This window comes from Aspergillus versicolor, assembly GCF_001890125.1.
Source record: "Aspergillus versicolor CBS 583.65 unplaced genomic scaffold ASPVEscaffold_4, whole genome shotgun sequence".
Lineage (NCBI taxonomy): Eukaryota > Fungi > Ascomycota > Eurotiomycetes > Eurotiales > Aspergillaceae > Aspergillus > Aspergillus versicolor.
The window spans coordinates 2,473,486-2,490,366 of NW_024467527.1; the positions used below are offsets into that span (position 1 = coordinate 2,473,486).

The window sequence follows — 16,881 nt, forward strand, 5'->3', positions numbered from 1 at the left end:
CTACACCATATCCTTAAATATGCCCCAGATTCACTCTCTATCCCCTGATATTCATTGCACTCCCTTATTGCCATGGACGAGAAGCACGACAATCGCGAAACTCCCTCGCACTGCGAAGACATCGCAGATGCCCCCGCAAAAGGGGTATCCGTTGAAATGCAGATGCCCCATAGTCTACGAGGGCTCTCCGAAGAAGAGTACAAGAAACTCGGCCGCAGGGCAACCCTTAAAATGGACATTGTGGTCTTCCCGCCTCTGATGCTGATGTACATCCTAAACTACCTGGACAGGAACAACATCGCTGCTGCGAAGCTTGCCAATATCCAGCAGGACTTGGGTCTTTCGGAGACAGAATTCCAGAGCTGCATCTCCATTCTATATGCGGGATACAGTATGTGACCATAATTCTATTTTGTGTTCGAGACTGACAGCCGCAGTTATAATGCAGGTCCCGTCCAACATGATACTCGGCAAGCTGAAATGGCCTGCCGTGTATATCTGCGGAGCGATGGGAGTCTGGGGTGTTATTTCAGCTGCCCAAGCGGCCGTCCACAGTTTCGCAGGCTTGATGGTCGCTAGATTCATGGTTGGATTTGTCGAGGCAGTCTTCTTCCCCGGCTCGCTCTATTATCTCTCCATGTTCTACAACCGCAAGCAGTACGCCTTCCGTGCCGCTCTATTCTACTCCGGATCGCAGCTCGGAAACGCCATTGGGGGACTATTTGCTATCGGGATCCTGAAGCTGGATGGGGACCATGGAATGGCTGGCTGGAGATGGCTGTTTCTTGTCGAAGGAGTGCTCACCATTGGCCTTGCTCTCGTATTTGCGCTCATACTCCCCAACTCTCTGAAAGGTGTCCCAAGAATGACAGAGCTGGAGCGAGAGTGGATCACCTGGAACTACCAGAAGGACCAAGGCCAGCAGGACGACCGCAATGAAATCACCGCAATGCAGGGCCTCGTTCTTGCTCTCCGCGATATCAAAACATGGCTGCTCCTCGTGACTCTATACCCGGTCTTCATATCGGCCGGTGTCACGAATCTGTTCCAGCCTGTCGTTGCGACGTTGGGCTATTCACGCACTGTCACCTATGCCCTGAGTGCCCCGCCCTTCATCCTCTGCTGTATCGCCATGATGGCTACAGGGTACAACTCAGACCGAACGGGAGGACGTTATTACCACATCGTCCTGCCGCTCGGAGTGACTATTATCGCGAATGTCATTGCTGTGGCAACGCTGGATACAGCCGCGCGCTATACAGCCATGATGCTTATGCCATCCTCCTTCTATGCAGCTACTACCGTACTGTACTCTTGGATGTCAGGGACACTCAGCCAGCGGGCCCCAAAGCGAGCATCCGCCATTGCCATTATTATCTCTATTTGCAACACGACGAATGTGTGGACTCCGTATCTTTACAACGGGGCGCCGCGGTATCTTGCGGCGTTTGCGGTGAATCTTGCCGCTGCTGTGCTTGCGATCCTTATGGCGACTGTGAATCGCATCTATCTGATCCGACAGAACCGTAAGCTGGATCGGGGAGAATCGACCGGCAGGAGTGGTCCGACCCCCGCGCAGTTGGCAAGTGGATATCGCTACTTGGTATGAGGTGGTCTGTTACTAGGCTACCAGGAGATGTATGGAGATGGCGTTTGAAGATTATATAGTCTACGACTCAAGCTGCGGCAGTTCATCGTTATCCGTATTCGTCCACGGGCCAAGACCTGTCCCCCATGGATCACCGTAATTCATTAATAGGTCGTCAAATATGGATAGCTCCTTTGGTATGCTCTCTAGCAGTGCGGAATTAGGCCCCACGTCGAGTAGACTGAATCCGAGGGTGAGTTCCTGTAGCTCCTTGAGAATCTCCAGATACCGCTGGCCGATGAGGTCTCCTTCGACGCCAACTGGAAACTGGGCGAGGGCGTTGTCGGCCACTTCTCGGACATTGCGCGGGTCTGGCCCCAGACAGGAGTGCATGTACAGAGTCCCGATTGCCGCGAACTGGGCATAGTTCACGAACCAGAACACGCGAGAGAATAGACCGCGTTCGTAGAGGTACTGACACTCGGCGACTACGAGGTTGGCTGCCTCGACGGAGAGATCGCCGCATTTCCTGAACCAGACTTCGAGGTCATGTGGAATCTGCGCGTTGGCTCGGATGGAGTAAAGCATGAACGGGCGGTACAAAAGGAGGCTTGTATGGGCGAAGGTGAGTTTCAGTGTGCACATCTGCCGTTGGATCATGGTCGACATGGCGGGTGGGGGAAGAGAGAGATAGTTCAGGTATGCTGGGAGGCTTCGCTGCCAGGATAGAAGGCGTCCCTGGAGATCCAACGCCGCGGCCTGTAGGCTGTACAGGCTGTGATTCCGTCTTCTGGGGCTGTAGAATTCGCGTAGCACCATTCCTAGGATCTGAGCCAGCCTGGCGTAGTGAATCAGAGCTGCAGCTGTGCAGAAGGAGGTGTCCGCCGAGTCGTGCACTCGACATTCGGATATGGAGACGTCGTCATCGTTCACCAAGGCGCATTCTTCCTGGTCAATGTCGTCGTCATGAAGAGCGCACGGGCGACCGAATATGCTGCTCAAGATGCGATCGTAGATTTAAATAGTCCAGAAAACACGTTTGCGGTACTCGTGGTCGACATAGTTGCTCGGCCGGCCTGTCGACAGACGGTGCAATCCCAATGCCTGGGCCTGTCGAACGATGATGCCAAACGAGGACCAGGCATCGTGCATCCTTGAATGGTTCAGCAGGTAATGGATCATCAGGAGCCGGGTTTGCAGGGAGCTGAGGGTGACCTTGGTCGACTCCCTCTCGATCTCCTGCCGGGCCATATCGAAGAACTGCAGACTATACACCTTAGTCTCTATTTGAAAGACCTGTCCACTTAATGTCTGGAACGTACCTTGCAGAGAACCCACAGAACGTGTTGTTGGTCTGCGAGTAATGCGACCCCATGGCCAAAACCATATAAACCAGTGCGATCTCGTCCTGGGTCAGGCTGTCGTCTCCTTGAGTGCTATATAGTCTCTCGTATGCCATGCGCAACGTTGGTTCGTGGACAAAGCGCGAAGTAGTCAGCCCAAAGTCGAAGTAGTCTCGCATTATAGTATCCGCAATGGCCTTGGGAGGCAGAATCCCTGGCCGCTTGCCCGGCACCGCAAGGGGATAATCAGAGAAGTCGAGTGACATTGAAGGTAGACTGGCGAGTCGGTCTTTGACGGACTGCAGAAAGGCGAAGCCCGAGGCACTTCCGTGGTAATGGCCATACTGGTCCTCCTGGGGTGGCTCTTCTAGCGTGGGATTATGTTGCGCTGGAGAATGTGTCTGTGGCTCTGGAATAGATGAATTGGGTGCCTCTGAGTGGCGAGAGGGTGACAAGTGCCTGGATATGGCCGGTTGAGGCATGCGAGGATCATCGTCCGAGTTTGAGGCAGTCGACATATACTGGCAGGCCTGGCCCTGCTGCTGGCAGCGCACGCACGGCTTGTGTCCAGAGCATCTCGTCTTCTTCTCGCGACAGGCAGTACAGGCCGTCCGTATCTTCGTCGTACTGCCTGTCGACCCCCTGCTGCCTCTTGACTGGCGAGGGCGTTTCCATGATGACCGCCCCCTTGGATTTGCATGGGAGGGGCTGTGGTAGGGGACGATTCTCAGCGGGCTGTGCTCGGCCTCCATGTCTGTACACAGTGAGAATATTCAGAAACAGCGAAATAACGGGGAACGAAAGTCTTTCCCCAAGCAGCAAGCCGAGTTGGAGAAGCCCCGGACTGCCAAATGGGGAAGAAGCCTAGCACTCCAATAGTCTGACTCTAGCCTTTATTTGTTCGATCGTACAATCCCCGCACTCCACTGCAATTTGGCAAAGCATTTCCCCGGTTAAGCACAGGTAGAGTGATTATCCGGGGAAATGCAAATATTCATGTCTTGGAATGTGGAGACTGGAATACTGGGGAATCTCATATTATTCTACCTAGCTATGTCCCCCCTGAATACTAAACGCCAAAAAGAGCATATGAGTTCTCGTTCAGATACTGAATCGCCTCCGCCCGCCAGGTATCCGGTTGCAGCTCTGCCAGTCCTGGGAGCGTCGAGAGGAACCGCAGATTCACACCATAGCCATCCAACGCATCCCTCTCATTATTTGCATATGGGGTCCACCTAGGAATTGGATGACTGTTGTACTCACTAACACCGTGCTCATTCGGGTCGAGATCATGCACAAAGGAAATCCACATGCGGCCTGGAAGTAATTAGCATTCTTAACGCGGACTTTTCCAAACAAAACACATACTCATAAGCCGCGCTAGGGAGTAAAAGTCCTGATCCATCCCTGCGAATTCGCTGCCGGCCGGATACCACGGTGCCTCGAAGCCATTCCCAACCTCGTTGTCGTGGATGAGGGGGACTTCGGTAAAATGCGTGGTGCCTGTTGTATTGGGGAGTCCGCCGATCGGCCACTGGTCGAAGAGGTAAGAATATACCGGGGTATTGTATTTTGTCCACATCTGGGAGGCCATTCGACGGCCTCGGTGGATGGAGTTGTCTCCTGAAAATGTCGCAACGCGGCCGTAATGAGATCCAAATGTTGAGTTCAAAGGGCCGTGGTGGGTGTGGGGGACGTTGATAGCTGGGATGTTAGGATACAGAGCTGAAATGACTGCCAGTGCTGTAGGTGAGGAATCTACGATTGAACCATTGACAACGGCGAGGAACGATGTTTCGTTGGGATATGAAGTCTCTGGTAAGGCTCCGATATAGGGCGAGTCTCCTGCAAATCCGGTTCCCTCGTCCGTGTTACTGCCGGTCAGCAACGGCACCTTGACAAACTGCCCTTTTGATAGCTGTGCGGAGCTGTATGTTTGCAGAAAGTCACCATCATAGAATGGTCCGAATCTGGCTCCGGAGGCATTGACTGCAGAGGTGAAGTTGGTCGAACTGACTCCCCGCAAGCAGGACAAGGGATCAGAAGAGCCCGAACATCCAGTAAGGCGTAAGACCGCGTTCCACGAGTCCAATTGTGCATCGCTGGATGGCCCTTGGAATCCCAAGGGACCGCCACTGTCTGCAATTGCAGCGCGGAATAGCGAGTCGTCGCGTCCTCCGTATGCCAGCAGCTGGGATCCCACGCTCCCTGCTCCGGCAGACTGGCCCCAGATGGTGACCTTTGTACGATCGCCACCAAAGGAATGGATGTTCTCCTGGACACAGTGAGCGGCGCTTCATAATATTCCCACCGTACGTACCTGGATCCACTGCAGAGCGAGGCGTTGGTCGCGCAGTCCGAGGTTTGCAAGGCCTTGCTCCCTGATGACAGGACCTCCCATGAAGCCAAATCCATTCAGGCGATAGTTGAGGGCCACGGCGATGATGGGCTTGTTCATCCGGACTGAATTGTTCACGATGAATGTAAGGTTGTACCTTGGGTCGCTATTGCTCCCTTGGACGTAGCCCCCACTGCAACGGTTAGATCTTGCTGCTATGGTTGTAAGGGTGAATTACCCGTAGATCCAAACAAGAACTGGAAGGGTCTGGTTCTCGTAGCCAGACGGTCTATAGACATTGAGAGTCAGACAGTCCTCAGATACCGGACGATCGATGGTTGCCGCCTGTTGAGTCAGTCTACCATCCGTTGGCATTCACAATATATCAGCATACCAAGAACTGAACACAGGCAGGCTGCATCTTTGTGGCATTGCGCACAACAGAAAAGGACTGATTCAGTGGTGCTGGTGGTGCTAATCGCAGATCCCCAACCGGTGGCTGAGCGAAGGGAATTCCCAGGAAGTAATCCACGTTATAGTGGCTGTTATGAATGCCAGCGTATGTTCCATTCTCAACAGTTGCTTGTGGCGGTTGTTTGGCTTGGACTATTATAAACAAGCTGCAGATTAGGGCTGGCCACAGCACCTGGAGGATACGAAGTTGAGCCATGATGCCTAAATATTAGGGATACAAAGCAGTTTGAGATGGACTTGGAGCCGGAGCTCTATTTGAACTGCGTCCGGCTCAACGTTTAGCAGCAGCTGTCTCTGGCTAAACACACGCCCGCTGCATCTGGTGTCTCCACGATCCTTCGCCCCTGGGGTTCCCCGCATTCTGGGGATCGCATAGAAACAATTTTGATTAAGATGGACTTGGTATAAAATATAACAGTAGGACTTTACTATACTCGCTGTGAATATATGATACATAAATGGTATATGTATGATGCCAGGAGACGACTGCTTACGGTGTCTGAATGCTCCAGGTAATATCATTACAAGGCGTAGCAACCTCTTCCGCATCAATAAGCCGGGACACCGCAACAGTCGTCCCATTATTGTCCTTTGGATTCCACATCAAGACCTTCCCCGTGGGTGTCCACGCAGGCCAGCCAGCTGCAGGTAGAGCACCAACTGGGTCGCGTGCAAAGGCCGCATAGAGATCCTGCCATCTTGCCGAAGTATTGTATTCGAGCTTCGATGGCGGCGAGCTTCCATACTGTGTAAACGTTCCGAACAGCAGAGGCAGCTCTGACGTGTGGTAGGCGCCTTCCCATGGCCGGGGCGAAATATTCGGGAAAGAGGCGTTGTTGAGATAGCGGAACGTGGTGGAGTTTGTTTCAAAGCGAATTCTGTATGGATTAGACAGGTGTATAGGATGACGGAGTATACGCACCGCGAGTTGTAGGTAGCTGGGCATTGCTGGTGGCCAAGTGTTTCAATATGGAGCTCTGTCAGGTTAGGCCCTGCCTTGCCTGGCCAGTCTATAAGGGATGCCATCTCGTTGTAGTTTGTGCCGGATATCACTGGCTGAAATAAATTAGTATTTTCCACAGAGCTGGGGGCGTAACTTACCAGCTTCGAGTAATTTCCAGCGTTGGCTCGCTCGGTGTAGTCTGGGAATTTCGTGACGCCATCCACTATAGTTGTGAAGGACAACTGCGCATCCGAGTGCTCGAGATTATACTGCTGCCAGAAGTCAATGATATCGGCGGCGCTGGCATTGAATTGCATACAACGCAGCTCATCCTTGGCTGATAGATCCGGACAGCCGACATTCTGCGCAACAGTCGAGAAATTCAGCATCTGGGCGTCTTTGCTCTCGCCCGTTGCGAATACACTCCCAGAGTGCTGGATAAACCCACCCACAATAGGGTCCTTCGGATACGCGTAGTTGTAGTAGTCTGTGCTGGCAGAACCACTGCTCTGACCCCAGAGAACCATTCTCGATGGGTCGCCACCAAAGGCCTCGATATTGTCGCGGACCCATTCCACGGCAGATCGTTGATCGAGGAGGCCGACATTCAGATTAGAGCCTTCTTCGTACAGGCCTCTGCTGTTAGGGAATCCGAATATGTTCACGCGTGCGCTTTTCAGTTAGCTAATGGCAGGTTGTGGACGAAGAATGGCTTACTTTATAGCAACAACTATATGCGACTGGGACCGTTGTATCCACTGCGATGGATCCATGGCTAGAGTATCCAGGCCTCCTTCGTAGAATCCGCCTCCGAAGATCCAAATGATGACAGGTAGGGGCTCTGCCGTTCTCGAGTTCAGGTCATACGGGGTCCAGATATTGAGGTTAAGACAGTCTTCAGTCCAGTTTCCCCATGGTTGCAACCACGGCGCGTCGTAGGTGTAAACGGAGGGATAGTTCGCCTTGCCCTCATGATACTGGGGGCACAGACCGGCTGGCTTGGTGGCATCAATAACCCTTGCACGCCGTTTCCTCTGGGGAGGGCGAAAGCGCAGCTCGCCTACAGGAGCCTCTCCATACGGTATTCCGAGGAATTGAGCAACATCTGGAGCTGAACCGTTGACAAGCCCGTAAGCTCTACCAGAGGTTGTGTCAACGCGTAGACTAGACAGGGCACTGGCCTGGTAGCCAGCAATGGCAAACACTGAAAGAAGTGAAAGGCGCATCTCAATAGTCCTTCACGACCAGTAAATGAGGTTGAAGAATTAAAATTTCAAATGGAGGACTTTGTCCGCTCTTTATAAGGCCACCTGGAGCCATTTCCTGCTCACCGAGATCCATTATTACACTCCATACTGGCAGGAAAAGGAGTGAAGTTAGTGATAGTGCGTATAAAGGTTTCTGGAGGCTGATGCTGTTGGGTTCCCCAGGAACAAATTAATACAGCGCGAGTCATTCTGGGGATTTAGTGACGCGGAGTTGGAGTATTCCGCGGAGTTTAAACCCAATGAGACTTAGTTTTAATATGCCGTAAACCCAATTAGATTTAGTTTATTTAATATTCGGTTGAGCCACCGGCATTTGTCTCCATCTCCATCTCCGTTCTCCAATGCGGGGATCTCGTCTATCACTCATTCCTGCTCGTTCGTTCCTGCAGACATTCAACCCATGATCGAGCGGCAGAGAGTTTGGCGTGCCTGTCAAGCATGCCGTCGTAAAAAGGTCAAATGCGATGGAGAGCATCCCTGCCAGGGCTGCAGTCGCAACCAGGCAGAATGCGTCTATGTGGAGCCCGGCAGCAACATCAGGCTGGCAGATCCCCAGTGAGTCCTTTCTTTTAAATTATATGACAATTATCTGACCGCTATAGATACGTCTGGAAGCTTGAAAACCGGATTCGAAGAATGGAACAGACGTTGCAGCAGCAGTCCGCCAGCCAACACAGCAGGGACTGTGACCAGCCTTCCTTAGACCAACTGGGGCCTGCCCATGATGCGACAGAGTTTATAGATACAATTAATATGCCACAGCAGTCTCCAAAAACAAACGACAATAGTTTCGAAACAGTTCTTGACAGCGCTGGGAAGCTGCCCGAGGATGTCACTCCTGTAGCTCAGCCCGCACAAGCAGACGTCACCCAACTGCCGGAGCCTCTACTGCAGGCTCTGATTGACATATTCTATTCCTCGTATTATCCAATCTTCCCTATAATCCATCGGTGTGAGTTTCAGCAGTCATACGACCGCTGGCTATCCACTGGCTCCGGTGACAATGACGACGACTTTTCCTTTCTCTTGTACGCGCTGCTCGCAGTGTCCGCATCGGCCATGCCGGCAGACCATGTGGTATTCAATCAGCCAGGGCTGGAGATCTACAAGCATGAAGACTTGGGTGGTCTGTTGTACGCTCATGCGACTTCGAAATGCCCTACGCTGCTATCTGCCCGGCGGGGTTTGCATACAATCAACCTTGTCGTTGCACTCGGTCTACTCAGCATCTACCTTATCGAGAACGGCAGGGTAAGTGAAGCCTGGACCATCGTGGGAAATGCAATTCGCCGGTATCAAAGCCTGGACCTTCAAGAAGGCGCGGATACACCGGTTGATATGGACGCTGTTTCAGCACCTGGAAATGTCTGGTGGTGCTTGTATATTCTGGATTGCTCTCTATCAACAGCGCTTTCCAAGCCATTAGCGATCGATGCTGCTGAAGATGATCGGCCGACTCTGGCACTCGAGACAAGCACAGACCCCTGGTTCACGGTCATCGCAGATTTCCATATTACTATCGGCCGCATTTACAAGTCAGTGCGGAAGATGCGCAGGTCCCGTTCTTCTCATGATTCCAAGATGTGGGATACACTGCGGACATGCGTTGAGGGCTATGATACCGAGCTGGAAGAATACTACACCAAGCAGGTTGTGCCGAGGATGGAGGACCCCAGTCGACAAGTACGGCCGCTGGCGCTGCAGTCCATTGCTGTGTCTTCTTACTATATCGGCGTCGTTCTTCTCTACCGCACGTGTATTGAACGATTTGACGTCGCTGGTCCCGAGTCGTTTCTACGCTGCGCTGAAGCCGCATCTAACTGTATAAGAGCCACACCGCAAGTCATTGCTACCGTGCCCCCTAGTCATTTTGTGGTACAGCAAAGTCGCGCTGTCTATGCGAGTGCCAAAGCCCTTTTGCATTGCATGCGACTGGCCCGGAATGCGAGTTTTAATAGCACGGCCTGGTCCGATGTCGAGGCGGGCTTTGATATGCTGCAGAAGGTTAACGTCCAGTGGCCTCAGATCAAACAATATCTGCAGCTCACCAAGGAGGATATGCACCAGACGCAGATGGACTTCAACAGGCATGAGCTGCTCCACGGAGTATTTGACAAATACTGTCGGAGTGATAAGAGGGCCCACCAGCATGATGAGCCACCCACTGCCGATACTGCCGAAACCAGCCAAGAAGGCTCATCAAGAAGCGAAACTGACAGAAAATACTATGGAGCTGAGATGGACTCAGCAAAGGCAACACAGGGTGTCCTATCATCTAAGCGTGGCCACGATGGATCTGATGACCGGGAGCCAAAACAGCAAAGACTGAACTCTTCTCAACCATATACACTCTCTGCAGACTTTACATCTGACCTTCCTATACTGGACGAGTCAAACAATTATGTTACAACGAGTCCAACAGTGGACATTGACCAGTTCCTCCTGCCCGACTTCCCAGCCCTATCATCGGAAGACTTATCTGGGAGCTTCTTCGATGACGCGACCCTGATATCGACCCTTGATTAATATACTCCTATGGGCTATTGAGCCTTACTGGGCCGGTGATATCGCTCCGCAACTGCCACACTTTCGGCTGCTCTCGTTTCCCATCCAGTCCTCGATAACTTCCTTCAGCTGTGACTCAATGTCTTCGCAGTAGAACGTTTCTTCACGGATAATGGTAGGAATGCCCTTATGGGCCTCCTTATTGGGACAATACCACCTGATACGGTCTATGCTGCCTGGTGGACGAGTCCGTTCCATAACCAGGCCTATGGTGTCTTTATACCGGACTGGGCAGTGGGGTGTGTTCCCTGCAGATATTCAACAGTGAGCACGGCAATATATCCAGAAATGAGGTAACGGGGAATAGATCGCACCAGGCAGAAGAAATGTCTCGCCTTCCTGAATCACAATGTCGCGGAAGTAGCTCCCATTCTCGACGATTCGGAGCAACATATCACCTTTGAGCTGGTAGAACCACTCCTAGTTTCATTGTTATGAACTGCTTTGTGAACGTAATTGTATTTCTATCAATGTATTTTACCTCTGTTTCGTTGACTACTCCCGTTAGCACTCGCTACTTCGCATGCTTACTGGACAGACCTACTATGATAGTCATTCCTGGCATTCGGGCCTCCGACTGCCATCAATATAAAATCCTTTCCTGCATACAAGCAGCGATTGTTCACTGGAGGGCGCAGGCTGTCTGAGTTTGCAGATATCCACGACGACAGGAGAATAGGTCCGGGGATAGTGAGCTGAGAGTCTGATATAGAGCCCATGTTTAACTTTAAGCACATGCAAGAACTGTTATTTATGAATGGGATAGAATGGATCTGTGCAGCTAATTGTACATGCAGTGGGTCGAGGACAGGACAGTTAAATGGCTCCAGTTGAGGAACGACCCGGTGATATCGCGTCCTCAGCATGAAGGAGTCGGATGGCATACCGATTGGCCATCGGGTGCATCCGGTTACGAGATGGCACGCTTGACGCCTCTATCTAGATATGTACTTCGGAAGATAGTGTACTTATTACTGCTGTTATCGTGTCCATTTACCTACTCCTTGCCGGCTATTTGGCAGACAGTTAACCACTCATTTACGTGTTTGGTGAATTAAATATATCCAGAATGGTTGCCATGCCATATTGCTGTTCCTCTACAGCTATTCAACCCCAATGTGTCAGTTGCGGCCATGATGCCCCATTCCGAATCGACATGCATACGCATATCATGCCGCCATCCTTGCCCGACTTCTCCAAATACCAAAACGACACCAAGGAAGAAAGTCAAGGATGGATCAACCTTCGTCCACATAATCCTCCAAACACGAACGAGCAAGGTGGCGCAATATCCAGCAAAGTGGATATGTTCGTGGGCGATCAATTCTTCCGGACAGTAGAGCCCAACTGCTTCGATCCGGCGGCGCGCATTGCAGAAATGGATGCCACCGGAGTGGATGTCCAGGTGCTTAGTACAGTGCCCATTCTGTTCGCATACGAGAAGCCCGTCAGCCCTGCTGCAGAGATGGCCCGGCATTTGAACGACCATATCGCGTCCATCTGCCATAACTATCCCCGTCGCTTTGTGGGCTTGGCCACCGTGCCACTGCAGGATGTCGACACTGCTGTTGTTGAGTTGCGCCGCGCAAAGACTGTCCTAGGGCTAAAGGGCGTCGAGATTGGGACTGAGATTAACGGACGGCCCCTGGACAGTCCTGAATTCGAACCCTTTTGGAAAGCCTGCGAGGATCTGAATGTCCCGATCTTTGTCCACCCTCTAGGATATGAATACCAGCGAGAGAACAAAAGTAGATGGGGTAGTTACTGGTCTGCGTGGCTGATCGGAATGTAAGTTACGTCTGTCTTTCTTTCCGGCTTAACAAGCTGATATGTCTTAGGCCTAGCGAGACTGCCCTGGCAATGCACGCCATATTCTCCTCCGGCGTTCTTGTACAGCATCCAAAGCTGCGATTCTGTTTTGCACACGCCGGCGGTGCTTACCTGCCACTACTCGGACATATCCGGCATGGGTACGACTGTCGCCCAGACCTGGTGGCACACAACTCCCAGGGAATGGCTCCACAGGACTACCTGCAGGCGTCCCAGTCCAACGTCTGGATTGATAGCCTGGCGCACGACCCGGATCTGTTGCAGTATATCTGCAAGAAGATCGGCTCCGATAGAATCGTCATGGGCAGCGACTATCCCTTCCCGCTCGGCGAGATGCCGGTCCCGGGGAAGATGTTCACAAGCGACGAGCAGGTTCACGCCTTTTTGACGCATCGAGATAGGGCGCAGATGCTGGCAGGCAACGCGATTGAGTTCTTGGGGCTGGGGGATATGTTTGCGCAGAACTCGAAGTCTGTATCAGCTCAGCGGATGCCCGTTCCAAATTAGTGCTGAATATACAATATAATTCACATTTGCCCTTTCTATAATATGGATATGAATAGTGGATCAGCGATGGTCGAACAGGCGAATCGGATGTCTATCCGGCGTAGTTAAGGACAAGATATTAAACACAATACTATACACTCAGTTGTTTCCATATAGTGTTCTCTAGTTCATCATATTCTCCAGTTCATGATGGATACGATTTCTACGCTGTGGGAGCTGGATACCCTGGAGCGTGCCAAAGACTATTTGGCCGGCAATCCAGATACCCCTCTACGTCTACAGGACTTTATCGACAATCAGTTTGCGCATTCAGAAACAGAACAAGGGATTGAGTCTTTCAACCCTTCGTCTGGCGGTGTTTTGGTGCATGTCCCTCGCAGTACACCACCTGATGTAGACCGCGCGGTGGATGCTGCCTCGAGAGCATTCCCATCTTGGTCGCAAACTTCGCGGACGGAGAGGTCGAACATCCTGCTGCAAATTGCTGCGATCTTGAGCGAGAACAAGGAGCTGTTTGCAGTTTGGGAGAGCATAGACCAGGGAAAGACCCTAGCTCGGGCCCGAGTTGAGGTTGATCGTGCTATTTCGAATTTCCGGTTGGTTCCCCATTGAGTCGAATTTGGCTCCTGTAAGATGACATTAATGTTGAGTGGGCTAGATACTTTGCAACGTATATCCTACACGACGAGGGCGCAGTGCGCTTTGCCGATGGCCAGGGCTCATCCACCTTGACATACGAACACAGATCAGCTGTCGGTGTGTTTGCACTCATCTCGCCATGGAACATGCCCCTTTACCTCCTGACATGGAAAATCGCACCTTGTCTCGCATTTGGCTGTACCGGTGTAGCAAAACCAAGCGAGGTAACCAGCATAACTGCCTTTTGTACGTGATCCCACAACCTAGTAACTTCCTCCTCTGACTGTTCGTCTTTCAGTGCTGGGTGAAGTCTTCAAACGAGCAGGCCTTCCACCTGGCGTCATGAATATCGTTTTCGGTGATGGGCCTGGTGCAGGTTCAGCGCTCGTGAAATCACCGCGTGTGCGCGGAGTGTCATTTACAGGAAGCACAAGCACAGGAATCCGCATCCGACAGGACACTGCGAGTGATATAGGCAAGCATCTGTCTCTTGAGCTCGGCGGGAAGAATCCAACCCTCGTCTTTGATGATGTCGCCCTGGCTCAGGCGGTGCCTCTGGCTGCCCGTGCTGCTTTTGAGAATAGCGGGCAGATTTGCTTATGTGGTTCGCGTATCTACGTCCATCAAGCTATCTATGCACAGTTCCTGGCGGCGTTTGTGGAATATGTCCGAACGCATTACGTGTGTGGAGAAACTGTCGGGCCTGTCGTCTCGTTGCAGCATTATGCTAAGGTCCGGTCCTATTTGTTGCAGGCACAAGAAGAGAAGGCAACCTTCCATATTGGAGAAGTGCCAACGGATCATCCACAGCATGGCTTCTGGATCACACCGACGGTTCTTAGTGGTGTTGGCGTTGATAGCCGCATTATGCGAGAAGAGATATTTGGGCCCGTCGTCACTGTGGCACCGTTCGAAACTGAAGAAGAGGCAATTGCATTGGCAAATGATAATCCGAGCGGCCTTGCCAGTGTCCTCTTGACTAATGATCTCTCCCGGATGCGCCGAGTTGGAGAACGGATTGATGCCGGTCTGGTATGGGTGAATTGCTGGCTGGTGCGCGAACTGGGGACGGCATTCGGGGGCATGAAGGCGTCTGGCGTGGGGCGAGAGGGAGGAGTCCACAGTCGCGATGTCTTTACCAATGTCCGTACTATTCATATATAGCCAATATACAGAATTAATCTCTTCATACCAATATGTTGCACAAGTATAGACGGAAGCACCCGACATAATTGTGCTTGTGCATAGGCTGCTGACTAATCGCGGAAACATCCGTGATTGGGCGAGCAGCCATCTCCCGGACATTAACAGTTAATCTCACACTGTCTATAACGACCACTTACTCAACACCTCACCACAATAATAGCTGCTGCTCCCTATCACCATGTCCCAGAGTACACCGTATTTCCGCCCGTCAGCTCATGCCCAAGGGCTGGCCAATTATCCGCACGCGCGCATCGTCCAGTCCCGCGACGGAAAGGATTCTTACATCTACGTCTCAGGCACCTCCTCACGACGCGGCGATGGTACATTCGTCGGCGCTACTCAAACAAAAGATGATGCCGGAAATATCTCGCTTGATCTTGACATCAGGCAGCAGACTGCCGCGGTTCTCTTGAATATCGACGCTATCATCCAAGGCGCCACCGACGGCCGCGCGACGATCCGCGACGTCGTCGATGCGACAGTGTTTTTGACGAACATGAAGGACGACTATGCTGGGATGAATGAGGAGTGGAATCGGGTTTGGTCTGATCGTACGACTGCGCCGGCAAGGACAACGGTGGAAGTGCGAGCGCTGCCACGGGAGGAGATTCTGGTGGAAATCAAGTGTGTTGCATATGTTGGATGATTGAGCTGTCATTGATATCTTGAAAGGTAGCATTTGGTTGAATAGATAACTGGATGATATATAGAGTTCCTATCTATCTAACGAGTGCGTGGTTAAACAGACAATATGATAGACAAGGCTATCAAGGGAACTTGAAGGTTTCATCAATGATATACTTCCTGCCACCTAGGTCCTCCCCACGAGCAAATGCAACCCATAAATTCCTCACGGAAGTACCTACTCTCTCAACTCCCTCCTCGGCGTCCGCTCCCTGAAGCATTGGCGCATGTTTCCATGCAGGCCAGTCGCCCAGGAGGAACGGTAGTTCTATGCAGTGCGTTGCTTGAAGATCGCCATTTCCTTTAGTGTACCACCGAATCTCATAGCTGGGCAAACCCCTGCCAAGTGCCGTGGAGGTGTGCTGAAGCAGGTGATCGGTTTCACCTTGGAACAGGTTATAAAGGTATGCAGGGGCCTGCTCCCTCGAGTCAATGTGCGTGAAGGCGGTTTCCTCGTTTGCCGTATAGCCGACGAATAGTGGCTTGCGACGAGCGGCAGCGATGAAGCGATCAGAGAGGATATTCTCGGGCGGCAATGGGTGTTCGCCGAATATCGGTCCAAAGGGCAGGAGAGCGGGCGAAACGGATCTGGCGACGCCTAGCAGCTGCTTTTGTAGGTCGAGGAGGTGGGATACAGGGGCCACTACCAAATCTGCAGGGGAAAGCGCATTGCTGGCGTGTTGGGACATGGCACGAGTCATCTTGTCACGGTTCTCATCATACAGTCGACCAAGCGGCAAGCTCTGTAGTATTGCCCGATGGAAGAGTTCGTCCGTATTATCAGCCACCAAAAGGCAATATATCGCGTCGGCACCAGCAGACTGGCCGAAGACAGTGACGTTATTTGGGTCCCCACCGAATGCTTTGATGTTTTTCTGGATCCAGCGCATCGCCTCTATCTGATCGAGCAGACCAAGGTTTGCTGGGGCCAGGTCGGGGATGGGGAGATACCCAAACACCCCAAGCCTATGGGTGATGGTGACAGCAACAACACCCTCCTTGGCTAGTTTGTGAGGGCTGTATGCGTCGAGATCACCACCCCCAGTAACATACGCCCCGCCATGTAAAAAGACCATAACAGGGGCTGCTCGCACTGTGGTCGGAGCCACAACGCTGACATGGAGGCAATCCTCATTCTGATCCCTATTTCCCTCCAGAACCCCGGTAACCCGCGCTAGCCGAGAGGCATTCTGGGGACACACTGAAGCTGGCCCGGTGCAATCCCAGATTCCCTCCCAATCTGGCAGGGCTTGGGGCCTCGCAAATCTTGTGGCATGTGCATATCTGATGCCTCTGGCATGGATGAGGTTGTCCCGGCGTCGAGCTAAAATGGCACCGCCGGGGAGGTGGATAGTGAGCGTTTCAGCCGCCGCCATGATGATTGTATACGAGGAAGTGTTCCTCTGGGGAAGATGTGCCTCAGTCGACGAGCTGCGGGGTACGCAGTATAAGTAGGGCAGTGGCTGTCAACAGTTGACCCGACGGCCGCTTATGAT

General features: G+C 52.2%; 10 protein-coding genes across 10 annotated transcripts; 5 read left to right on the top strand and 5 right to left on the bottom strand.

The window, feature by feature from the left end:
• Positions 1-150: 150 nt before the first annotated feature.
• ASPVEDRAFT_887496 (uncharacterized protein) lies at positions 151-1,710 on the top strand. Its single transcript, XM_040818400.1, has 2 exons — positions 151-391; positions 438-1,710. Exons 1-2 carry the CDS (start codon positions 157-159, stop codon positions 1,607-1,609), a joined length of 1,407 nt encoding a protein of 468 aa, XP_040667729.1. The 5' UTR covers positions 151-156; the 3' UTR covers positions 1,610-1,710.
• ASPVEDRAFT_150706 (Zn(II)2Cys6 transcription factor) lies at positions 1,670-3,683 on the bottom strand (the record flags this gene model as incomplete). The annotated part of the gene is made up of 3 exons (XM_040808249.1): positions 1,670-2,582; positions 2,637-2,855; positions 2,911-3,683. The coding sequence occupies 3 exons, from the start codon at positions 3,681-3,683 to the stop codon at positions 1,670-1,672; spliced, it is 1,905 nt and encodes a 634-aa protein (XP_040667730.1).
• Positions 3,684-3,957: 274 nt separating this feature from the next.
• ASPVEDRAFT_192318 (uncharacterized protein) lies at positions 3,958-5,939 on the bottom strand (the record flags this gene model as incomplete). Its single annotated transcript, XM_040809112.1, has 5 exons — positions 3,958-4,248; positions 4,300-5,206; positions 5,252-5,462; positions 5,508-5,614; positions 5,664-5,939. 5 exons carry the CDS (start codon positions 5,937-5,939, stop codon positions 4,001-4,003), a joined length of 1,749 nt encoding a protein of 582 aa, XP_040667731.1. The 3' UTR covers positions 3,958-4,000.
• A 221-nt stretch (positions 5,940-6,160) lies between these two features.
• Positions 6,161-8,101, bottom strand: ASPVEDRAFT_168134 (uncharacterized protein). Its single transcript, XM_040808674.1, has 4 exons — positions 7,404-8,101; positions 6,845-7,358; positions 6,666-6,799; positions 6,161-6,621 (listed from the first exon to the last, which is right to left on the bottom strand). Exons 1-4 carry the CDS (start codon positions 7,910-7,912, stop codon positions 6,234-6,236), a joined length of 1,545 nt encoding a protein of 514 aa, XP_040667732.1. The 5' UTR covers positions 7,913-8,101; the 3' UTR covers positions 6,161-6,233.
• Positions 8,102-8,354: 253 nt separating this feature from the next.
• Positions 8,355-10,480, top strand: ASPVEDRAFT_28596 (Zn(II)2Cys6 transcription factor; the record flags this gene model as incomplete). Its single annotated transcript, XM_040810134.1, has 2 exons — positions 8,355-8,509; positions 8,557-10,480. 2 exons carry the CDS (start codon positions 8,355-8,357, stop codon positions 10,478-10,480), a joined length of 2,079 nt encoding a protein of 692 aa, XP_040667733.1.
• ASPVEDRAFT_41502 (uncharacterized protein) lies at positions 10,228-10,983 on the bottom strand. The gene is made up of 2 exons (XM_040812359.1): positions 10,834-10,983; positions 10,228-10,767 (listed from the first exon to the last, which is right to left on the bottom strand). Exons 1-2 carry the CDS (start codon positions 10,910-10,912, stop codon positions 10,505-10,507), a joined length of 342 nt encoding a protein of 113 aa, XP_040667734.1. The 5' UTR covers positions 10,913-10,983; the 3' UTR covers positions 10,228-10,504.
• A 692-nt stretch (positions 10,984-11,675) lies between these two features.
• On the top strand, positions 11,676-12,856 carry ASPVEDRAFT_83494 (amidohydrolase family protein; the record flags this gene model as incomplete). Its single annotated transcript, XM_040817402.1, has 2 exons — positions 11,676-12,307; positions 12,358-12,856. 2 exons carry the CDS (start codon positions 11,676-11,678, stop codon positions 12,854-12,856), a joined length of 1,131 nt encoding a protein of 376 aa, XP_040667735.1.
• A 160-nt stretch (positions 12,857-13,016) lies between these two features.
• ASPVEDRAFT_71933 (aldehyde dehydrogenase) lies at positions 13,017-14,683 on the top strand. Its single transcript, XM_040816144.1, has 3 exons — positions 13,017-13,452; positions 13,515-13,741; positions 13,794-14,683. The coding sequence occupies exons 1-3, from the start codon at positions 13,043-13,045 to the stop codon at positions 14,657-14,659; spliced, it is 1,503 nt and encodes a 500-aa protein (XP_040667736.1). The 5' UTR covers positions 13,017-13,042; the 3' UTR covers positions 14,660-14,683.
• A 196-nt stretch (positions 14,684-14,879) lies between these two features.
• ASPVEDRAFT_83496 (RidA family protein) lies at positions 14,880-15,347 on the top strand (the record flags this gene model as incomplete). The annotated part of the gene is made up of 1 exon (XM_040817404.1): positions 14,880-15,347. The coding sequence occupies one exon, from the start codon at positions 14,880-14,882 to the stop codon at positions 15,345-15,347; it is 468 nt and encodes a 155-aa protein (XP_040667737.1).
• A 121-nt stretch (positions 15,348-15,468) lies between these two features.
• On the bottom strand, positions 15,469-16,761 carry ASPVEDRAFT_83497 (uncharacterized protein; the record flags this gene model as incomplete). Its single annotated transcript, XM_040817405.1, has 1 exon — positions 15,469-16,761. One exon carries the CDS (start codon positions 16,759-16,761, stop codon positions 15,469-15,471), a length of 1,293 nt encoding a protein of 430 aa, XP_040667738.1.
• Between the last annotated feature and the right edge of the window lie 120 nt (positions 16,762-16,881).